This window comes from Pristiophorus japonicus, chromosome 2, assembly GCF_044704955.1.
Source record: "Pristiophorus japonicus isolate sPriJap1 chromosome 2, sPriJap1.hap1, whole genome shotgun sequence".
Classification (NCBI taxonomy): Eukaryota; Metazoa; Chordata; class Chondrichthyes; family Pristiophoridae; genus Pristiophorus; species Pristiophorus japonicus.
Window position 1 is genome coordinate 198,233,575 of NC_091978.1, and position 24,749 is coordinate 198,258,323.

Below are 24,749 nucleotides of genomic sequence, written 5' to 3' on the forward strand. Positions count from 1 at the left end.
GGTGCTGGGGACTGGGACGGGGATGGGCCCTGCCCGAAGTCTTGGGCCCGGCCCGTTCAGCCTCCCTCCCCCTTCTCCTTTCCTTTCCCCCCTCCCCATCTCCTTTCCCCCCTTCCCCTTCTACCCCATCCCTCCCTCTGTTCCCACCCCTCTCTCCCTCGACCCCCCTCCTCGCTGTCAGAAACACAGACACTGACAGACAGAGAATGAGAGACACACAGACAGAGAGAGAGATAGAGACACTAACAGAGACACACTGGGGGGGGGGGGGGCATCCCAGCACGCTGTTGGAGGACTCCCGGTGCTGCAGTCGGTAAGTAAAAAATGTTTTATTTATTGATTTAAAAAAAAATTTATTAATTTTTTTTGATTGATTTATTGGTTGATTTATTGATGTTTTTATCATTTATTATTGATGATGGCTATTTATTTGTAAAACTGAAGTGTTTAATGTTTGTAAACTTCCCTTTAAACCCCCCGCCCCCATTCCCTACGCCTGATTTTCTAAAGTGTAGACAAGGTTTTTTCGAAAGTACAAAAATCTTTACTTACTCCATTCTAAGTTAGTTTGGAGTAAGTTTTCACTGACGAAACTTTGAAAACAGGCGCAAGTGGCCGGACACGCCCCTTTTTGGAAAAAATTCTGTTCCAAAGTGAAACTGTTCTAACTGACTAGAACTGGAGCAAACTAAATGGCGAGAATTCCTATTTCTAAGATACTCCGTTCTACACCAGTTGCTCCTAAAAATCAGGAGCAAATCATGTCGAAACTTGGGGCCAACGTTTGGGCAGCGTAGAGGTTGCTTCACTGGTTATGTGGCCATTTTGAAATTTGCCATGCTCATGAAGAAAAGTGTGTATGTCACCTCAAATGAGCAATTCCACCAGCAAAATTAAAATTATGGTAACAAATACAGGCGATACTATTTTACTGTAATGTTAAGTGCAGAAATAAGTTATTTATGACAGGTTATACAGGGAATACATAACCAACCAGAAAGTGTAACTAGTCTACAATCAAGTAGAACTAATCTATAAAAATATATTTATTCCAAGAAGTATCTTTACCCAAGTTTACCAATTTTTCCTCAGAAGTGTAACAAAACTTTCAAACATAAATAATAGAAAGAGTACTGCCAAAGGGCATAAAGAATTATATACAATACTGATCTGATCTAGAAAAGCAATAAAAAAAGCAGTCCCTAGATGTATAATGTAATTTGTTTATTTCAGTGATCTCTTTAAAACTTACAGTAACATACCTTTGTTTTTGGTACTACTCCCAGCCCCAGTTTTTCATCTACAAGGTAAGCACCAGCTTCTGACAGGTAACCTTGATTAGGTACGAGACAACCACGGCCAAAACAGCACGGGCAGCAGATCTTGTGGAAAAATTTGGTCCATTTGGGATTTAATTGTCCATAGGGCTCTTCCGTTTTTGGTTTGAACACTCCAATTATTTTCTGAAAAAAAGTGATCAACCTATAAATCTTTATTTCAAATATAACCATATGGCAAGCTGAAATTATGCATCCAATATTTAAAATTCAACACGAGTAACAATTACTAAATAAATCAAAGCAGAAGTCCATGGAATGTTACAAGTTGCCAGATATCAATTTGTATTTTTTTTTAAAAAACATATTTTCCAGTGAAAATCTCACAAAAAAGGTCCAAAGTGAAGCAGAATATTTACGAACACGGTGAGAAATTGTGTTCCAAGAATGCTCCTATTCTCAAAGAACTCAGGGTAGCAGAAGGCAATTAATTAACTGCAGTCAGATCCAAAAAGGTGACTAAAATGATAACTTATCAGGACAGGCTCAGGAATTGGTGCTTTTTCCACTGGAGAAACAGATGACTTAGAGGGAATACGACTGAGGTTTTTAAAATGGATGGAAATAGATTCTGTCTAGCTATATAGGTTAGTGGAGATAGATAGGGATGGGAGAAGCAGGAGACACAAGTATAAATCATGCAAGCATAGGAGATACATTAGATGCGAGGAAGTATTCTTTTCACAGTCCTCAACCTTTGCAACAAATTATTGAAGCATGTAAGGAGCACAGCTTTTATAACAATAGGGCATTATAAACAAACAGATGAAAAGTGTTACTGCATGTGTGACACTTAACTGGATGTTTTTGCCATACCCAAGACTTTAAATATATTACGAGTAGGTTTGCTCATAACTACAACTTGTATTTGTATAGTGCTTTTAATGTAGTAAAATGTTCCAAGACACTTCACACGAGTATTATAAGACAAACATTTAACACCGAACCACACAAGGAAAAATTAGGGCAGGTGACCAAATACTTCGTCAGATAGGATTTAAGTAGCGTCTTAAATGGAGTAAACAAGGAGAGAGGCAGAGGTTTAGGGAGGGAATTCCAGAGCTTAGGGCCTAGGCAACAGAAGTAGGCGGGTGTGTTATTTTGCTACCCCATGTCTATACAAATGGTCCCTACAACATCCCCACCACCATTCTGTGGAATTACATTGGGCCACCACACCTGTTCAAGGCTGCTGAGATGAAAAAAGGCTGAGCTTCTTGAGGCACTTGGGAATCAATACCATGTAGTTATACAGTAAAGTCACAATGCATGATAGCAAATTATATAGGTTGAAGTACAAGTATTACTGACAAAGATATGAAACTGCCAGCCAGAAATGGTTTGGGATGACTAGATTAGAGTCATCATCATCATAGGCAGTCCCTCGGAATTGAGGAAGACTTGCTTCCACTCCTGAAGTGAGTTCTTTGGTGGCTGAACAGTCCAATACGAGAGCCACGGACTCTGTCACAGGTGGGACAGATAGTCATTGAGGGAAGGGGTGGGTGGGACTGGTTGGCCACACGCTCTTTCCGCTGCCTGCGTTTGATTTCTGCATGCTCTCGGTGTTGAGACTCTTGGTGCTCAGCGCCCTCTCGGATGCACTTCCTCCACTTAGGGCGGCCTTCGGCCAGGGACTCCTAGGTGTCAGTGGGGATGTTGCACTTTATCAGGGAGGCTTTGAGGGTGTCCTTGTAATGTTTCCTCTGCCCACCTTTGGCTCGTTTGTCGTGAAGGAGCTCCGAGTAGAGCACTTCCTTTGGGAGTCTTGTGTCTGGCATGCAAACTAGGTGGCCTGCCCAGCGGAGCTGAGAGTGTGGTCAGTGGATGTTGGCCTGGATGAGGACATTGATATTGGTGCGCCTGCCCTCCCAGGGGATTTGTAGGATCTTGCGGAGACATCATTGATGATATTTCTCCAGCAACTGGAAGTGTCTGCTGTACATGGTCCATATTTCAGCCGTACAGGAGGGCGGGTATTACTACAGCCCTGTAGACCATGAGCTTGGTGGCAGTTTTGAGGGCCTGGGTCTTCAAATACTTTCCCTCAGGCGGCCGAAGGCTGCACTGACGCACTGGAGATGGTGTTGGATCTCATCGTCGATGCCTGCTCTTGATAGGAGGCTCCCGAGATATGGGAAGTGGTTCTATGGAGCATCCTCCTCCAGTTCAGATGCCTCCAAAAGTTTGTCACCATCCTCCGCCTGCTCCACGACGACATGCAGGCCGTGATCCTTACCAACGGATCCATCACAGACCCAATCCACGTCTGGACCAGGGTCAAACAGGGCTGAGTCATCGCCCCAACCCTCTTAATCTTTCTTGCCACCATGCTCCACCTCACAGTCAACAAGCTGGAGTTGAACTAAACTACAGAACCAGTTCAACCTGTGCCATCTCCAGGCCAGGTCCAAGACCAGCCCAACCTCTGTCGTTGAGCTACAGTACACGGATGACGCCTGCGCACAGAGGCTGAACTCCAGGACATAGTCGACGTATTTACTGAGGCATACTAAAGCATTGGCCTTACGCTAAACATCCATAAGACAAAGGTCCTCCACCAGCCTGTCCTCATAGATTAGAGTGTTAGGCTCTCAACTAGCCCATTCCCACTGCTGAAATGAAACAGGGTGGGAACGGTGGGTAGGTAATGGCCCGAGACCCAAAACCAAAATCAGACAACTGCAAGGTGCAAGTGTGTGGTGGGGGGGATCCAGGCCGTCCTCAATATTGGGCTAAAAACACCCAAATATCAAAAAAAGCAAAATGCCAACAGACATCGTCATGCTACATACAGGAGGCCTGCAATTACCGTGACAGACAAATCTTAGCAGACTTTTCCCCATTATAAAATGTTGGCAGTAAAATCACAACATTGGAAGGTTAATGTGGAAAGCAAGTGTACACCAACATACTATATATATGTGCCACAGCAAGAAGTTGAGGTATTTACTCATTAATCAATTCAGAAATGGTTAAGATTTGTCCATTCAAGTGTAAGTGAATTTTTAACAGCGTGGCAAGTCTTATGCAATGTTCCCGCTGAGGTGCACGGCCGCACAATAATCTCAAAGGTCCCACGCAAGCCGCTCACCGGCTTTTACATTCTAAATACCGTGCATGTGCAGAAATTTTGAGGGATCGTGTATTACAAGAAACAGATTGCGCAGAACAAAGTGCCGCTTACAGGGAACATTGGTCATAATTATGGTCAAACCACCTCTGGCTCTGAAAATTTACTTTTACTAATGTGGAGTCTCATTTTTTCGGATTTTAATTATTCTTGGAGATTTAAAAAGATTGAAGTAACTAAAAAAATTAGTAATGTTTTAATTTTATTTCTCATCTTTTATCTCTTTCTCTCAATCCCATCTTTTTTTCCCCTCTCTTTCACTTTTTGTATATGATTTTTCATTTACTGGTTTTGGACTCCGTGTGGCTCATTAAGGATTCTTCAATCTGATTGGTTGAGGAGACACGCTGTTCCCTGCCATGTTCACAGGTCCCAGATCCCTTGTCGAGGGTGCCATGCTGCTTTGGCTCCTAATTGCGGTTTTAGCTCTTTAATAAAGTCCGTGAGCAATGAACAGCGAGCTTTTTTTCGTTCACCACTGCGCAAAATGCGGGCCTATATTTAAAGACTGCCAAATATAATTTCATATAAAATCTTTATAGCCAAGAGAAAATATTTATCCATCCATCTGGGTGGATTTGAACACTAGTCGTTTATTGAGAAGCGTACAGCGTGCAAACCTTCTGTACTAGTATTTAGTTTTATTTAGGGCTGGATTTTCGGCTTTTTGCGGTTTCACCCATTTTCGGCAAATTAAAAATTTAGCGCCGGGTTAGGATTAGCGTCAGATTGTGCAACTTTCGCCAAATGAAAGTTCACGACGAGCGTTAACGCCAACTCCAGCATTGCACCACACAATTTGAGCACTGGAGCAGAAAGTTCCGGCGCTAAAAAATACGGCCATTTTGCGCATGTGAAAGTTGTGTGTTTCTTCCCGCGCTTCTGGTCTGCTCGGAAACACATATGCAGGGCGTGGCTGCGTGCATACGCAGTATAACCTGGGGCAGAATCAGCCATTTTAAAATTGGATTTTGATCACAGAAGATGAGGAGTCAAGACAGCGTGCCAGGCGATTTAGCCAGGAGGCTAACGAAGCTCTAGTGGGGGCTGTGGAGAGAAGGCAGAAGTTACATCGGAGAGGTGGATCTAGACCCGCCATCCATTTTTTAAATCACATATGGAAGGAAATCGCTGAGGCGGTCTCTGCCTCAGACAGTGATCAGGAATGGCAAACAGTGCCAATAAAAGTTCAATGAGTTTGAAGCTCGTTGGAGGCAGTACAATTTTTATTCATGCACTCTTTCATCACTTCAATTATAAATCTGATGCACTATTTATTCTCATGCCTTTGGGTGTTCTCATGCTGTTTGCTGTGTCAGCACTCTGGGTTGCCTCCTAAAATGCATGACACATAGCTAGGCTTAGTTTGGCACCCTATTTGCCATGAATGATGTTTACACATTAAGATTGCTTTCTGAGATCACATACGATGTCTCTGCACTTTGATGTCCTCCTGACGAACCACGTGCAACTTCCAAGGCCATTAAACAGAGGACTGCATTACATTGACAGTATGGAGATGGACCCTCTTGTAACCATTCCCATCTTTACAGGCAAAGTCTCAATCAGCACAAGCAGGCGAGTACAGGCGGCGGTCCAGCTCAGACCCTGCCACTCATTGACCTCGAGGAGCGAGTGGCAGGCATCATCGGCGTCTCTGGTCGGCCAATTGCCACTGGGGAATGCTGACCCCCGCTTGGAAACTGAGGGCAAGTCCTGCACTCCCTGGGCTGGGTTGGGGCAATATCATGCAATGCCTGTGGGCTCGATATAATGGAGTAATGGCGGTCCTTCTTGTTGATTTCTACTTCCAGATGACCAGCCGCAGCATCCCTCAAAGCAACACTCCATGTCAGGTCATCGTGTGGTGGTGGAGGTGGAGGAGGAGTTTGTAGATCAGCCAACTCCGGGGCAGATGCAATCCACCCATCTTTTACCACTGGCAGTCCCCTCATCTGAAGACGATGACGTACCTTTCTCAGGGTTCGATAACTCCGAGGCCCCTGGGACTAGTAGCGTGCAGCAACACAGTTCTGGGATCAAATCCTATATGCCATCTCTCCGGAGGGAGAGTCAAAGTCAGTCTGCTGACAGACAGGCAGATGTGGAACTGGACATGGTGGGACTGTAGCGGGAGAGCATCCACCTCACCAGTTAGCTCCTTAATGTCTTGGGTAAGATTCCCGCAACCATCAAGACTCTCACTGCGACCATTATGGGACTAGGGTTGCAGATTGTCGGTGTGAACCGTGAAACCTTCGAGGCCATCAGTGCCCACGAGGCTGCTGGCCTCCAGCAGTGACACTGGAGTCCTGGAATGTGTGGAGCGAAGCCTAGCGGAATATGGTCATCACAGGCATATGCTCTGCTTCAGCTTGGGCATGTGATACAGTCCATAAACCCTTCCGCTATACTTTCTGCGTTCCCCACTGGCGACACTGATGAAGAGGCTCGCCTGTCAGAAGCCAGGCTTTCCACGCCACAAGCTGGTCCAGTGTGTCCCCAGGTGGTACATCCATTGTCTCTCCGCCCAACACAGCAGCGCTCTGACAATGTTGCTGCATGCCATCTTGGTGCCACTTGGGTTAGGAGTAGCAGGCAAGGGGGGGGGGGGGGGGGGGCGGGGGGAAGCCGGTGGTAAAAGATAGTGAGGCAGGGGTTGCTCATTAATGTTGATGATGCTGGATGCATCCTATGTTTTTTTTTAAATTGTTGTTCTGATTTATCTTGTTCGTGTTGTTCTTGTTGAATTAGCACACTGCTGAATGCAGCTAATTTATGTTATTTTATTAATGTTTATAAAGTTTAATAAATTCTTTTGTTCATCTTAACCATTCCTGTGTAGTGTCTCATTTGCAGAATAAGGGGAGATAGTCAACATGATGGAAGAGTGGTCAAGCAACAGTCAAATGTGCCGTTCACTTTTCAAGCAAAGCATTCAATTATGAACTGCTGATTTAAGGCTTTTGCAGCTGCGAAATTTCTCATTCTCCTCCCCCGCCGCCGCCGCCCCCCTCCTCCGAGGTGGTCCTGCAATCTCCATTGGCAAATCATGTCCCCTCATGATGACAGAGTTATGTAGCATGCAGCACATCACAATGAACTCAGACCTGCTGAGGGGAGTCTGGCAGGCAGCCTCCAGAGTGGTCCAGGCATTGGAAGCGCTGCTTGAGCACTCCAATTGTCTGTTCGACGATGTTGCGTGTGGCTTCATGGCCCTCATTATAGCGATGCTCAGCTTCTGTCTGAGGGTTCTGGAAGGGGGGGGGGTCGTGAGCCAGGTGGCGAGGCCGTAACACCTTTGTCCCCAGCATCCAGCTCTGGCCTTGTGGTTGACACTGGAATGTGAGACACACACTGCTCTCATGCAAGATGAAAGCATCATGGATGCTCCCTGGATATTGGGCATCGACTGCCATGATGCACTGAGTCTGGTCATAGATGATCTGTATGTTCATGGAGTGGAATCCCTTTCGGTTTTGGTAAACCTCTGGACTCTGTAAAGGTGTTCGCAGGGCGATATGTATACAGTCAAGGGCACCCTGAACCTTGGGGAAGCCAGCAAATCATCCAAAACCTACAGCTCTCTCATTCTGGGCCTCCTTAGTCATTGGGAAGTTTATGAAGTCCACCTGCATGCGTACAGTATATTAGTCACCTGGCGAATGCAGCAATGTGTAGCGTGCTGCGAGATGGAGCATATGTCCTCCGCTGATGCCTGAAAGGAGCCGGAGGCATAGAGGGCAAGTTACAGTCACCTTCATCTCGATGGGCAGTGCAGTCCTGTTGCCGCTGGTAGGCTGTAGGTCTGCCTGTGTGACCACCTCTTTTCGGAAGCACAGTCTTCTAACGCACTGTGCCTCAGAGAGCTGGAGGTATGAGCGATGTTCCCTATAAACTCGGGGGGGGGGGGGGGGGAAAGAGTAAGGTTTCCTCCCCATACGCCTGCGACCTCTTCGATTACATTGAAAATGATCAATAGGCCTTCTTCCAGCTCAACGCCGTATAAATATAGCAGCCAGTATTAATGTCGGATATAGTCCCCATCTTTTAAAATGTCTTTAAATGTCCTTTAAAACTATAAACTTCAGAATCAAAAGTATGCAGTAACGCAACGTTCTTCTCCCAATGCTTTTAATCACTCAGAACTCCGACTTTCTCTTCAGTTTTCAAGATGGTGCGTTAGCGCCTGGTGTGCCCTGGGTCCGACTGCTTTTTGCTGGCGGGTTCCTGGGTGGACGCTAAATCGGGTGATATGCTTGAAAGTTCCGCCTGGGGTGCTAGCGCAATGATTTAAGTCATCCAAACGGTCAAAACAGCGGGAGAGCGCCAAGTTTTAGCACCACCGCAAAACCATTGGCGAAAATTCCACCCCGGTGCAAAATCTTATACGCCCAGGTGCTAAATGGGGTGAAAATCAGCCACAAATCCAGCCCAAAGCTTCTTAAAATTTTAGTCACAGCTTCTAGATCTATAATCAATGCAGCCTAAAATCATCATCTTCATAATCAATGCCAAATTTATAAGATAAAACAGGGATCAAATCTCCTGCATTGTCTGTTGTGGTACTGATCCAGAGAGACTGGGAAAGCCCCAGATTCAATCAGTCTGTTTTGAGTTACCTGATCTCAGTCAGCCAGGACAGGGTCACAATAATTAGCTATAGCAAAGGGAAAGCAGGAAAAGCCAGGATCCTTGCTCCTGATTGCTGTTCAGTGACCTATGCTTGAAAGTGCACATGTATGGTAATTAGGAGAGCATCAAACTGAACTGCCCTGCCTGACAACACTCAATCCAGGCTCAGAAAATGGCTACTTGAGCTGCTGGCACTTATGGAAGTGCCCCAGTGTGTGGGAGCACTTATAAGGCAAGGAGAAGTAATTAAGAATGTCAAATAGCTTCAAAATCTTTTTTGTTCCACTGGAAGCAAGGCCAGCTTTGCAAGTTGCCTTAACTTTAAATTTCAACTCTTAATATTTTCCTTTCTGCTGGTCTTTCAAAATGTAATGTTCCAAATGTTGCTCATTGGTAAGGTCAGAGTTAAAATGCCTGTTTTGACTGGATCACTTAGTCTGTTTGTCAATATGTCAAAAATTATTTTCAGTGTAACGTAAACAATCTTTATGCCACTTCTGTAAATAGACATTTTGGACACATTTAGTTCTCTGTTTCAATACATATACATAACCTGCTTTAAAAATTGTTCTGGTATTATGCTAGAACAAGGATAAAATAACTAAATTTCTCGTACAACAAATTGACAACTCTAATTATGAAGCACAGCAGCTTTGCTAACAGTACACTGGCTTGCATGGGATCAAATGGAAAAGTAGAATGAGGGGTACAAAATACTGCTTTAAAAAGGTTAAATTAGTTTTTGAAATTTACAAAAGGAGCTGTTCAGTTAAAACTTGACAATCAAAAATTATACCCAAGCATTTATCAAAATTAATATTCTAAATTCTTCATAATATTTAAATTCAATTTGCCGTTGTACAACACTAGCACTTTCCACAAAGTTTTTTTCAAAAGCTCTCATCCTCATCGAGGCGTCATTGCTAATCTTGCTTCCAATGTCAATGTTTCCAAGTGAAAGTACAAACAATAGATATGGTTATAAATATGAGACAGCTACATATATATCTGAATACTTCAAGCTAGACACTGTGCCAAGCTTCTCAACTTAGAATTGAAACATTTATCTGGGACATCAGCAGTCACGTTTGAATAAGAAACAAGTTATACAAAAATCTCATTCCATGACTGCATGTGAAATACTGAAGATGAAATATTACAAACTGGTTTTGTGCCACAAAGTAGCCAATATCCACTGAATACAGTAGCCCAGTCGACAGAGCTTAAAAATATCACTCAGTATTATCAGATATCACTATGCTAACATGACAAATGCCGTTACCATTAGGCTAGCCAGTTAAATGTCTAAACTGTGCTTGTAACATCAACATATTCAATCTGCTCATTACTGGTTCTAAAAAGAGAATGCTTAAAAAAAAATTGTTTTGGATAAAATTGTACGTGTTGGAGGAAATCTTGCCTTAAGATTTGATCAGGAAATTGTTTTTATATTGACAACCGTGAACAATTATACTGTAAAATCTGTTTTTATTTTGTCAACTCACGATTCCATTCAACCAAAAACTCCACAATTTTCAGATAGTATCCTTGCTCCACATTACATCAAATAGTCATGTTCTTTTGATTAAAGATTTAATGTTTCAGCACCCATTAAGAAATTTATACTAGGGTTATAAAATATAAATAAATCAAAATGGCAAATGTTAATCATCCAAAGTGCCAGACTGTTCTCAAAATCTGTGGGGACAAGTTTCGGGCCGCGCCTAGAACGGCGCAGCCCCAAAATCTGTGGGCACAAGTTTCGGGCCGCGCCTAGAACGGCGCAGCCCCGACCTGGACTCCCGTTTTTTGCGCCACAAAGTGCGCCTAAAAAAAAACTCACCTATTCTCCGGCTCCCTTCAGGTCCTCTGGAGCTGGGCGCGGTGCAGCATGAGCTGTGGGGGGCGGAGCCAGGTCCCTGCGCTGAACACAGTGCCGGGACCTCTGCACATGCGCACCACAGTGGGCGCACATGTGCAGTAGCTCCAGGCGCCCAAAACTCTGTGGGAGGGGCCCGGGACACGCAGCCCCTAGCCCTGGCCGAATGGCCTCACTGGGGCTGCGTGGATAAGGCTCATCTCCCACGCCCAGATCCTGCTTCCTCTTGACCCCCTCTCCCCCCCCTCTTCCCTCTCCTCCCCCCTCTCTCCCCCCCCCCTTCCACCACCCCAGTGTTTGGACTCATAGGAGAGGGAATTTAATTTGGAACTCTATGAATATTTTGGTATCCTAGGAAAAACTCTGAGGAAGATACCCAAGAGCTTTACAAGTATAAGATCTCTAAAGGAGCACGTTGGAAGAGACTGCCAGAACAGAGGGTGGGACTTCACTTAGGAATTGGGTATTGGAGCCAATTCAATTTGTCTGGGAGAATGAGTCAATCGATAACTAACAAGAATTGAGGCATAAAAATTCGCTCCCTAGGACATAAACGCATCAATAGCTATCAGGCTAATCACCGGAGACCATTATTGGTATGCATGTGCAATTAGACCTATAGAAATCACGGGCCCAGCCAAACGGCCTAAGAATTTAAACACTGCTTCAACAATGTCAACCAGTGATTTTCCACATTACCACATCATAATCAAATTACTGCTGAACGAGCCCGCCAAATTCTGACAAAGAGAGCTCAAAACTAATGAACAGCTCCCTTGAAACAAAAAGAGCTGGGCCAGATTTGGCGGGAGATAAGGAAGCCTTTTTGGGGTATATCTATTCCCAGTTTTACAAAGAAAAATCAACAAGCAGCAGGAGAGGTAGGGAGTAAAGAAATGGAGTAGTGGAGAAAACTACAAGAAACCATCAAGGACCGACCGAGCAAGACAGCAAGAGGCCCATGAAATGGAAGGTTGTCAGCAACCAAATTGACAAACCGGGCCACCACAACCAGCGAAACGACCAACCGAAACCAACTCAGCAAAAACCGAAGAATCGACATTTATTTCCACTCTACAATCGACTTCTGAATGACCAACAGGTGAGAAATTACCTAAAAGGACTAACTAAAACTATTCCTAACCAAAGAAAGTGGGTACTTACCCCCATACATCCAAAACGCGACTTACCGCATCAGCGGACTCACCCCAACTGAAGACTATGCAGTCAGACGTCCTCTCCTCCGTCCGGAGTACGGCTCGCTGAGAAGGCAAAGTGTAGCGAACCCCGAAACCGCAATTCGCCGCCAACTGTCAAAAGGGATTGGTGAGCATAACCCCCTTAACTATAACTTAGTTAGGGGAATTGGGAGGGGGAGGCTGGGATAACGTGTGTAAATGTATCTGCATTCTCCTCTTTACCCTATTTAGAGTTTAAGCTGTATTCCTTTCCCCACAAGCGGTATTTTGACATTTTATTCAATGTGTTGTACCCCAGTGTGTATTGGTATCACTATTCTGTGTTATTAAAGGTGTGCCTTTTACTTCTTTTTAAACACAATAAAGCCATACCTGCTTCCTAGCTTGAAACCAATTGTCTGTCCAAGTCTGTCACAGTCCCTTCATAATTCCAGAGTCTAGAATCAAGGGTGTGGGAGCGATTCGAAACCGCGCATAAGGTCAGAAGGGAAAGCTGACCCCCTGAAAACCACCCCTTACAATTTATAGAACATCTTAGGGTTTTCCTTAATTTTACTAGCCAAGAATTTCTTGCGCTCCCAATATCCTTTTTAATTTTGCCTTTTAACTTTCTATATTCCTCTAAAGATTCTATAGTATTTCGCCGTTGGTATGTGACATTAGCGTCCCTTTTTTTCTTTATCCTCCCCTGTAAGTCCCTAGACATCCAGAGGGCTCTAGAATTATTATTCCCAACCTTTTTCTTTAAGGGCACATGTTTGGCCTGCGCCTTCCGGAACTCCTCCTTGAATGCCTCCCACTGTTACGAAAGGGAGCCAAAGATTGGCAGCGGTTGCACACTGACATTTTTGAACTCGATGTTGAGTTCAGAAGGCTGTAAAGTGCCTAAACGAAAGATGAGGTGCTGTGCCTCGAGCTTGCGTTGAGCTGCATTGGAACAGTGTAGGAGACGAGGACAGAGGGGTCAGAGTGGGAATGCAGTGGAGAATTAAAGTAACAGGCAACGGGAAGGAAGCTCAGGGTCACACTTGCGGACTGAACGGAGGTGCTCTGAAAAGCAGTCACCCAAGCTTAGATTTTCCACAAAGATTTGACGCCGGCGCCGACTGTCAGCGCCAGATTTTGCACTGCTGGTCTGCATTTAAAAGGGATTCCTCACCGCTTCTGGCCATTTATGCCAGTTTCTCCAACGATTTTTTGCGAAGTGGCGCAGAGTGACCTTGGGTGCCGTTGTGGAAAAAAAAAACCTTAACTTAAGGAAATCGGCGCTCAGGCCCGCTGCAGTCCTGGGCCGAAGGTCCTCCCCACTCATGAATAGTTGTAATCCTAGGCGCAAGTCCATTGGGTTGGGGTTACATCTGATTTTCTGGGGCCATGCTAATTTAAATATTTTTGGCAAGTTTCCTACTTAGGCTAGGGGTAGGTGGGGATGGAAGAGAGGAAAATGCAACCTTGGACTCCTGTACCAGCAGAGCAGCTGAAGAGGCATACAATTTAAAAAAAAACTTGTCTGTGCAAGATTTAAACATTTTTTTTTTTAAAAACTACATATTGTATAATAAAGTTAATACATTTATTCACTAATTAACTTTTATATCTTTTAATGCCTTTATTAAAGTTTTTATATGAAAGTGATTTTTTTTCCAGTGCATGCGCAGTGATTTTTCGCCGCACACTACAAACTCCACCCCCAGAATTGTCTTCGGGTAGCGCAGCGCTGAAAATAACTTTTGCTTTGTGGAAAGTACCTTTTTTTGCGCAAACGGGGAGGGAAGAAACGAACGTAATCGTACGTGGGTGCCAGAAATCGTGAAGGTGGAAAATCGGGGTTTAAGCGACCAAAGCCTTGGTTAAAGAGATGCGATTCAAGCAGGTTTTTAAAATGAAGACAAAAAGCACGGGGTAGAGATTTTTGGAAAGTAAGGCAGAGATTAATTTGTAGATAGGATAGAGGATTGTAATTTCGATGCATTGTGGAACTAGGTGCCAGTGTAGGTTAAGGAGGAGGAGTTTATTGGCATGCAGTGAAAAAGGTGGTTATTGAAGAAATAATAAAAGCAAGAGTCGATAGGATACGAAAGCATGGATAAAGGTTTCAATGGCAGCAGGGTCAATGTTTTGAAGGTGGAATTAAGTGTTCTTTATGACGAATAGGACATTGGGTTTGAAGCCCAACTCTGGGTCAAGATTGGTTCAGCTTGATTGACTAGTCATGAAGATGAACAGAGTCAGTGACACAGGAGAAGGGAAGTCAGTGGAAAGGGCTGAAAATGATAGCTTTGATCTTCCCAATGTTCAGTTGTCAGCATAGAAGCAGTTGCAAATACAATGGAGGTGAAGAGGTAAAGCTCCTTGATGACACAGAGACAGCGTGCGAAAGAGGAAGAAGTCAGACAAGAATGGATCCTAGGGAGGAGCTTCACGGGGGCTATGCATGGATGGGAAGAGAAGTCATTACAGATGGGAGAGAGGCGGGAGTCGAGAGAGGCAGCGGCCTATAAAAGGCTCAGCAGTACGGGGAGCGTCGAGAGAGGCGGGAGTCGAGAGAGGCAGCGGCCTATAAAAGGCTCAGCAGTCCGGGGAGCGTCGCGAGAGGCAGCGGCCTATAAAAGGCTCAGCAGTCCGGGGAGCGTCGAGAGAGGCAGGAGTCGAGAGAGGCAGCGGCCTATAAAAGGCTCAGCAGTCCGGGGAGCGTCGAGAGAGGCAGCGGCCTATAAAAGGCTCAGCAGTCCGGGGAGCGTCGCGAGAGGCAGCGGCCTATAAAAGGCTCAGCAGTCCGGGGAGCGTCGAGAGAGGCAGGAGTCGAGAGAGGCAGCGGCCTATAAAAGGCTCAGCAGTCCGGGGAGCGTCGAGAGAGGCAGCGGCCTATAAAAGGCTCAGCAGTCCGGGGAGCGTCGCGAGAGGCAGCGGCCTATAAAAGGCTCAGCAGTCCGGGGAGCGTCGAGAGAGGCAGGAGTCGAGAGAGGCAGCGGCCTATAAAAGGCTCAGCAGTCCGGGGAGCGTCGAGAGAGGCAGCGGCCTATAAAAGGCTCAGCAGTCCGGGGAGCGTCGAGAGAGGCGTGACTTGTGCAGCTCCAGCTGAGAGAAGTCAAAAAAGAAGTAGAAAGAAATCAAAAGGTGACGTCACAGCCAACGTGGTAAGTGATTGGCTGCTGATTGGTGAGTAGTTTTTCTTTTTCTTTATTAGTCAGTAACTTTTAACATTGTTGTCGGCAATTTAAGTGTATCTAAGGGTTAAGTCATGGCAGGACAGCTCGGTCATGTGATATGCTCCTCCTGTACCATGTGGGAACACGGGGACAACACCAGTGTCCCTGACGACTACATGTGCGGGAAGTGTGTCCACCTCCGGCTACTGACTGTCCGCGTTGCGGAGTTGGAGCTGAAGGTGGATTCACTCTGGAGCATCCACGATGCTGAGAATGACGTGAGTATCACGTGTAGCGAGTTGGTCTTACCGCAGGAGAAGGGTCCACAGCCAGCTAGGGAATGGAAGACCAGCAGGAAGAGTAGTGCAAGGAAGGTAGTGCAGGGGTCCCCTGTGGTCATCCCACTGCAAAACAGATACACTGCTTTGAGTGCTGTTGAGGGGGATGACTCATCAGGAGCGGGCAGCAGCAGCCAAGTTCATGGCACCATGGCTGGCTCTGTTGCACAGGAGGGCAGGAAAAAGAGTGGGCGAGCGATAGTGATATGGGATTCAATTGTAAGGGGAATAGATAGGCGTTTCTGCGGCCGCAACCGAGACTCCAGGATGGTATGTTGCCTCCCTGGCGCAAGGGTCAAGGATGTCTCGGAGCGGGTGCAGGACATTCTAAAAAGGGAGGGAGAACAGCCAGTTGTTGTGGTGCACGTTGGTACCAATGACATAGGTAAAAAAAGGGATGAGTTCCTACGAAATGAATTTAAGGAGCTAGGAGCTAAATTAAAAAGTAGGACCTCAAAAGTAGCAATCTCGGGATTGCTACCAGTGCCACGTGCTAGTCAGAGTAGGAATCGCAGGATAGCTCAGATGAATACGTGGTTTGAGCAATGGTGCAGCAGGGAGGGATTCAAATTCCTGGGGCATTGGAACCGGTTCTGGGGGAGGTGGGACCAGTACAATCCGGACGGTCTGCACCTGGGCAGAATCGGAACCAATGTCCTCGGGGGAGTGTTTGCTAGTGCTGTTGGGGAGGAGTTAAACTAATATGGCAGGGGGATGGGAACCAATGCAGGGAGATAGAGGGAAACAAAAAGGAGGCAAAAACAAAAGACAGAAAGGAGATGAGGAAAAGTGGAGGGCAGAGAAACCCAAGGCAAAGAACAAAAAGGGCCATTGTACAGCAAAATTCTAAAAGGACAGAGGATGTTAAAAAAACAAGCCTAAAGGCTTTGTGTCTTAATGCAAGGAGTATCCGCAATAAGGTGGATGAATTAACTGTGCAAATAGATGTTAACAAATATGATGTGATTGGGATTACGGAGACGTGGCTCCAGGATGATCAGGGCTGGGAACTCAACATCCAGGGGTATTCAACATTCAGGAAGGATAGAATAAAAGGAAAAGGAGGTGGGGTAGCATTGCTGGTTAAGGAGGAGATTAAGGCAATAGTTAGGAAGGACATTAGCTTGGATGATGTGGAATCTATATGGGTAGAGCTGCAGAACACCAAAGGGCAAAAAAAGTTAGTGGGAGTTGTGCACAGACCTCCAAACAGTAGTAGTGATGTTGGGGAGGGCATCAAACATGAAATTAGGGGTGCGTGCAATAAAGGTGCAGCAGTTATAATGGGTGACTTTAATATGCACATAGATTGGGCTAACCAAACTGGAAGCAATACGGTGGAGGAGGATTTTCTGGAGTGCATAAGGGATGGTTTTTTAGACCAATATGTCGAGGAACCAACTAGGGGGGAGGCCATCTTAGACTGGGTGTTATGTAATGAGAGAGGATTAATTAGCAATCTCGTTGTGCGAGGCCCCTTGGGGAAGAGTGACCATAATATGGTGGAATTCTGCATTGGGATGGAGAATGAAACAGTTAATTCAGAGACCATGGTCCAGAACTTAAAGAAGGCTAACTTTGAAGGTATGAGGCGTGAATTGGCTGGGATGGATTGGCGAATGATACTTAAGGGGTTGACTGTGGATGGGCAATGGCAGACATTTAGAGACCGCATGGATGAACTACAACAATTGTACATTCCTGTCTGGCATAAAAATAAAAAAGGGAAGGTGGCTCAACCGTGGCTATCAAGGGAAATCAGGGATAGTATTAAAGCCAAGGAAGTGGCATATAAATTGGCCAGAAATAGCAGCGAACCTGGGGACTGGGAGAAATTTAGAACTCAGCAGAGGAGGACAAAGGGTTTGATTAGGGCAGGGAAAATGGAGTATGAGAAGAAGCTTGCAGGGAACATTAAGACGGATTGCAAAAGTTTCTATAGATATGTAAAGAGAAAAAGGTTAGTAAAGACAAACGTAGGTCGCCTGCAGTCAGAATCAGGGGAAGTCATAACGGGGAACAAAGAAATGGCAGACCAATTGAACAAGTACTTTGGTTCGGTATTCACGAAGGAGGACACGAACAACCTTCCGGTTATAAAAGGGGTCGGGGGGTCTAGTCAGGAGGAGGAACTGAGGGAAATCCTTATTAGCCGGGAAATTGATGGGATTGAAGGCCGATAAATCCCCAGGGCCTGATGGACTGCATCCCAGAGTACTTAAGGAGGTGGCCTTGGAAATAGTGGATGCGTTGACAGTCATTTTCCAACATTCCATTGACTCTGGATCAGTTCCTATGGAGTGGAGGGTAGCCAATGTAACCCCACTTTTTAAAAAAGGAGGGAGAGAGAAAACAGGGAATTATATCGGTAGTGGGTAAAATGATGGAATCAATTATTAAGGATGTCATAGCAGTGCATTTGGAAAGAGGTGACATGATAGGTCCAAGTCAGCATGGATTTGTGAAAGGGAAGACCCCCCTCCAATGAACATTACGTTTCATACTATCCATTCTTACAGACTTTTTTGATGCAGATTTATGCCAAATTGTGAGCATTTTTGTGTTTTTAGACCTATTTTGAAACTGGCTCAGTATGTTTTACGTAGAACTCTTAAAGACTCCTCTGACTGCAACATCCCATCCAGTCTGAGTCCTCAACCCAAGTCCCAAAAGTGGAAAGACTCAATATTGTCATTGCTAATCTATTAAATGTTGTAAACTCGTAACAAAGGTATGAAATGTATACTATCATGCATGTATGGAGATTTAACTTGAGTTGCAAGGCTGACTTTTGTTACCTTATAAATTGATGTTGTTGTGTTTATAATATCTACACCTCAACAGAAATCTTTCTCCCTTTTAAAACCACTTATCAACTCCCCTTGCCTCAACAAAACACACACTACCTCTGTCTTCGACTAACACCAAATCTGTAATTTTATTTTCCTCTTGATTAGAATGCCTCATTGCCTTAAAACACCATTTGAATTTCACAGTCTGATTTCCACCCTGCTCACAGCAACAAAACATGTTTGGCCAAAGTCAAAATTGCATTTTTTGTGTCTGCAACCATGATGAGTTATCCCGCCTCCTTCATAACTTCTGCAATGTTTAATTTAGTAGACCATGTTGTTTTTCTCCATTGCTGCATCTCTGTTATGCAGACTGTTCTTGCATGATTCTATTCCTATCTATCTAAACACAGATCTCCAGCAATGGCTTCTCATTCCACCCTCTACACTGTCTCATCTGGAGTCGCTCAATATTCTATACTCGATCCCTCCTCTTAGCTACATTCTGCTGTGCGGGAATCTCAACCACAGACACGGGCCTGATTCCATATGTATGCTGACTTCCTGCCAGCTTTACCTCTTCCCCAACCTCACAGCCCTGTGACCAAGTCTGTGCTTTCAAACTACCTGTCCAACATTCATCATGGATAAGCTGTGACTTTCCCCAACTTAACATTAGGAAAACCAAATGCAGATTGGATGACTGTTTTGCAGCCTTCTGGACTCAACAATGAGTTCAACAATTTCAGATCATAACCTCTGCTTCCATTTTTCAGATGCCAGCTATTGCTGATGATTCTGCTATTCCCATTTACACCACCTCTAGATCTTTTGTTTCATTACTTGCCCCACGACCATCTCCTTTTGCCTTGCGCCATCATCCCTTTTGTCATTTAATCTCTTCTGCCTTCCATCCTATCACAGACCTTCCCTTTTGTGCATTCCTCCCCTCCCCCTTACCCTGCCTCTGTACTTGCTTTCATCTCTAACCTTTTCCAGTTCTGATGAAAGGTCATCAAGTTGAAGTGATAACTGTTTCTCTCCACAGGTGCTGTCTGACCTAAGTATTTCAGCATTTTCTGTTTTTATCTCAGATTTGCAGTATTTTGCTTTTGTAAAATGTTCAGCCCCTGATGGATAAACCCTTGTTAACTACTACTTCTCTCTTCCTGGCCATTCACCCAGACTGAACCATCCAAAACTGAATCGTAGAATGACATGATGATCTGAATGGCCTCCTTCTGTGCTGTCTCTGTACCGTCTCTTTGGTAGAACTATCCAATTAGTCCCACTCTCTTGCTCTTTTTCCCCATAACCCTGTACATTTTTCCTTTCAATTATTTATCCAATTCCCTTTTGAAAGTTACTATTGACTCTGCTTCCGTCATACTTTCAGACAGTGCATTTCAGATCATAACAATTCGCTGTGTTTTTAAGTCGACTCATAGCGCCTATGGTTCTATTGCCAATCACCTTAAATTTTGCCCTCTAGTTACCGCTTCTGCCGAGTGGAGGGTAGCCAATGTAACCCCACTTTTAAAAAGGAGGGAGAGAGAAAACAGGGAATTATAGACCGGTCAGCCTGACATCAGTAGTGGGTAAAATGATGGAATCAATTATTAAGGATGTCATAGCAGTGCATTTGGAAAGAGGTGACATGATAGGTCCAAGTCAGCATGGATTTGTGAAAGGGAAATCATGCTTGACAAATCTTCTGGAATTTTTTGAGGATGTTTCCAGTAGAGTGGACAAGGGAGAACCAGTTGATGTGGTATATTTGGACTTTCAGAAGGCGTTCGACAAGGTCCCACACAAGAGATTGATGTGCAAAGTTAGAGCACATGGGATTGGGGGTAGTGTGCTGACATGGATTGAGAACTGGTTGTCAGACAGGAAGCAAAGAGTAGGAGTAAATGGGGACTTTTCAGAATGGCAGGCAGTGACTAGTGGGGTACCGCAAGGTTCTGTGCTGGGGCCCCAGCTGTTTACACTGTACATTAATGATTTAGACGAGGGGATTAAATGTAGTATCTCCAAATTTGCGGATGACACTAAGTTGGGTGGCAGTGTGAGCTGCGAGGAGGATGCTGTGAGGCTGCAGAGCGACTTGGATAGGTTAGGTGAGTGGGCAAATGCATGGCAGATGAAGTATAATGTGGATAAATGTGAGGTTATCCACTTTGGTGGTAAAAACAGAGAGACAGACTATTATCTGAATGGTGACAGATTAGGAAAAGGGAAGGTGCAAAGAGACCTGGGTGTCGTGGTACATCAGTCATTGAAGGTTGGCATGCAGGTGCAGCAGGAGGTTAAGAAAGCAAATGGCATGTTGGCCTTCATAGCGAGGGGATTTGAGTACAGGGGCAGGGAGGTGTTGCTACAGTTGTACAGGGCATTGGTGAGGCCACACCTGGAGTATTGTGTACAGTTTTGGTCTCCTAACCTGAGGAAGGACATTCTTGCTATTGAGGGAGTGCAGCGGAGGTTCACCAGACTGATTCCCGGGATGGCGGGACTGACCTATCAAGAAAGACTGGATCAACTGGGCTTGTATTCACTGGAGTTCAGAAGAATGAGAGGGGACCTCATAGAAACATTTAAAATTCTGACGGGGTTAGACAGGTTAGATGCAGGAAGAATGTTCCCAATGTTGGGGAAGTCCAGAACCAGGGGTCACAGTCTAAGGATAAGGGGTAAGCCATTTAGGACCGAGATGCGGAGGAACTTCTTCACCCAGAGAGTGGTGAACCTGTGGAATTCTCTACCACAGAAAGTTGTTGAGGCCAATTCACTAAATATATTCAAAAAGGAGTTAGATGAGGTCCTTACTACTAGGGGGATCAAGGGGTATGGCGAGAAAGCAGGAATGGGGTACTGAAGTTGAATGTTCAGCCATGAACTCATTGAATGGCGGTGCAGGCTAGAAGGGCCGAATGGCCTACTCCTGCACCTATTTTCTATGTTTCTATGTACTCACTGCACTGCAACAGGTGGGAATAGAAATGCAAAAAGACATACATAAAGCTAGACCATGGAAGGTGGGTCTAACAGGAGGATGGTGTAGTCGACAGGGTTGATCGCTGAAGAGATTCTGCAGGACAAGGAGGGATAATACTGTAACCAGTGATAGGGGAGGGCAGCCTTGGTGCTGAAACAGAGATTAGACCGACGGAAATGGGGTGGTAGCTTATGAAAGGGAGTGATTATTACTGTTTTGAAGAGGGGGATAGTGCCACAGTAAAATGAAGCCATTGACTGTGTTGGCAAGCATTTGTTGAGAAAAGATAATTGAGTGGTCAGAATTTGGATGGGGAGGAAATCAAAAGTGCATCTCAGAATTGAGTTTGGAGGGGGTAGGCCAGGGAAAAATGATAGCAGCTGTAATGTGACAGGAGTTGTGGTTAGGGTGAGAGGGGGGCTGGGGCAAAAGTAATGATGCATAATCGTGGTATTGGCAGTAGGCAGGGATACACACATGGTAAGGGAGATGAAGTGAAAGAGAATTGCAGTGATTGCAAGCTCAGAGGTGGCAAGACCGTGAGAGATGCTGAGCTCGAGATGGTGGTTTGGATGATGAAATTTGTGTGAAGGGAGAATTGAAGTAAGGGCAGCAGAGTACAGCAAGACTGGGAATTTAGGTGCAGGCTCAAATCATAAAGCATGAGGAGCAAGGTCTGTGCCGAAACTCACGGAAGAGATCTTAATGAGGAAGTTACAAGACTTAAGAGGGCGATAGATAATGAGGTGGAAGAGGGGAACAATGTTTGGTTGTAGAAAGGCAGGCAAAGATGAAGTTTAGTGATGAGTATGTTGCCTCCATTTGGGCAGGCATGTGATTGAATGGAAACAGCTTCAGTGAATGGGAAGCAGCTGCCATTCACGAGCCAGATGTGTGTCAAGACCAATCATCTCAAAGCACAACTTTATTTTCCAGAAAGATACCGATTTAGCACAAGGTACCAATGAAAAATTAGCAGGATAATAATCAATAGCGTTGTCTATAGAATCAAGGGAGAGGAAACACAACTTTTTAAATCCAAAAATATACATTATGCAGTTCTTTATCATTAAGTCTAATACCTAAAATACGTGAGGCCCGAAATTGATGGCCGCCCATTTCTCGGCAGCCACCAGGCGGAAGGTCAGTTTTTGGCGCCCACTACCGCCGTGTCCTGTTGGGAGCCGCTTTGGTCACCGTTACGTGAGCGGCAGCCCGATCGTGCGTCTGTCGGCGAGTGGGAGCGGGACTCGGCAGGAAGTGTAATCAGAAGGAGTCATGGGAGGGGCGAGTGCTGCCTCCCTCCATCCCGCCCTCCCGATCACATTGCTGCCTCTCTCCTGCCCGATGTGCGATTGCAGACCCACTGCCACCCAGCTCAGGACCTGCTTTTCCAGAGCGGTCCTTTTGGCGGGCGGCACGACTACAAGGGAAAGTGATCAAAATGGCGATTAATAAACATCCAGCATGGGCGGGACACTGCGACGTGGACGGAACCCTTCCCCACCACTTATCCGCCAGGCGGATCCTCGACGGGAGATGGGCAGTTCCAGAGGAATCGCCCAGAAAACAGCCATTTCCAGCGGAACCTCGGCAGCAGCGGGAGGGACATCAATGAAGTTCGGGCCCATAATTACTGAAAGTATAGTATTGGCATGAACTAAAAAGTGCAAAAATCTATTAAGAGTTACACTTTATAGAAACTGTCAAATGTACTCAATTTAATTTCCTATGTTGTAAAGTGGAAACTAAAGCAAGCAGATGATATGAACACCCTTAAAATAGAATAAAAGTTCTTCTCAATTTCATCCTTTCTTTACTAAAGTCTCATTTTCCCTCTCTTAGCTTAGTGAGTGAAGCACATTGACAATAGAAGTTTCATTTTAAAATAAAAATATTAAAAAATACTAAAGCCTGTAACTTTAGGAAGCAATGTCCCTGAAACATTGCAATGGAAAGACTGCATGGAATAAGTCCATCAATGGGCTCACTGGGACATCTCAAAACTGAAATGAGACATTTTCCTTCAAAGTAATTACTTTGTACCAAGTTTAAAATAAACACTGATATATAACAGAAGTCAAGAAATAAGTGTTAATATACTTGGTGGGTACAAATAGAAGCCATTATAGAATTTGCTGAAATGCCCTTCAGCAAATATATTTCATTGCCAGTCCAATTAGATATATGTGCGCTACTTAAGGAATAACATAACACATATTGGGCAACATGCAAGTACTAACTAGAGCAGCTTTAGAACCTTTGGACTGGATCACTCATTAGCAATTCAGTCCAAAGGTTGCCGAGTCTTCAGTTCATTATTTTCAGCAGTACTTGACCAAAATTCTTATCAGCCACGTTCAATCCCATCCCCAAAACAATACATCTTTCTCATAGAAACATAGGTGCAGGAGTAGGCCATTCGGCCCTTCGAGCCTGCACCACCATTCAATAAGATCATGGCTGATCATTCCCTCAATACCCCTTTTCTGCTTTCTCTCCATACCCCTTGATCCCTTTAGCCGGAAGGGCCATATCTACTCCTCTTGAATATATCTAAAACTGGCATCAACATCTCTCTGCAGAAGAGAATTCCACAGGTTAACAACTCCCCGAGTGAAGAAGTTTCTCATCTCAGTCCTAAATGGCTTACCCCTTATCTTTAGACTGTGACCCCTGGTTCTGGACTCCCCCAACATCGGGAACATTCTTCCTGCATCGAACCTGCCCAGTCCCGTCAGAATTTTATATGTTGCTATGAGATCCCCTCTGATCCTTCAAAACTCCAGTGAAAACAGGCCCAGTCGATCCAGTCTCTCCACATAGGCAAGTCCTGCCATCCCGGGAATCAGTCTGGTGAACCTTCGCTGCACTCCCTCAATAGCAAGAATATCCTTCCTCAGATTAGGAGACCAAAACTGAACACAATATTCCAGGTGAGGCCTCACTAAGGCCCTGTACAACTGCAGTAAGACCTCCATGCTCCTATACTCAAATCCCCTAGCTATGAAGGCCAACATACCATTTGCCTTCTTCACCACCTGCTGTACCTGTATGCCAACTTTCAATGACTGATGTACCATGACACACAAGTCTCGTTGCGCCTCCCCTTTTCCTAATCTGCCGCCATTCAGATAATATTCTGCCTTTGTGTTTTTGCCACCAAAGTGGATAACCTCACAATTATTCACATTATACTGCATCTGCCATGCGTTTGCCCACTCACCTAACCTGTCCAAGTTACCCTGCAGCCTTTTAGCATCCTCCTCACAGCTCACACCACCACCCA

General features: G+C 45.1%; 1 protein-coding gene across 2 annotated transcripts in view; it reads right to left on the reverse strand.

The window, feature by feature from the left end:
- pi4k2b (phosphatidylinositol 4-kinase type 2 beta) overlaps nucleotides 1-24,749 on the reverse strand; it is a 97,296-nt gene that overhangs the window by 61,760 nt on the left and 10,787 nt on the right. The window contains exon 2 of one of the 2 annotated variants that reach the window (XM_070870739.1): nucleotides 1,263-1,463. The exons of the other annotated variant lie outside the window; for it this stretch is intronic. Coding sequence (XP_070726840.1) covers nucleotides 1,263-1,463 — 201 coding nt within the window. The remainder of the gene's footprint in view (nucleotides 1-1,262; nucleotides 1,464-24,749) is intronic. 2 annotated transcript variants of the gene reach the window in all.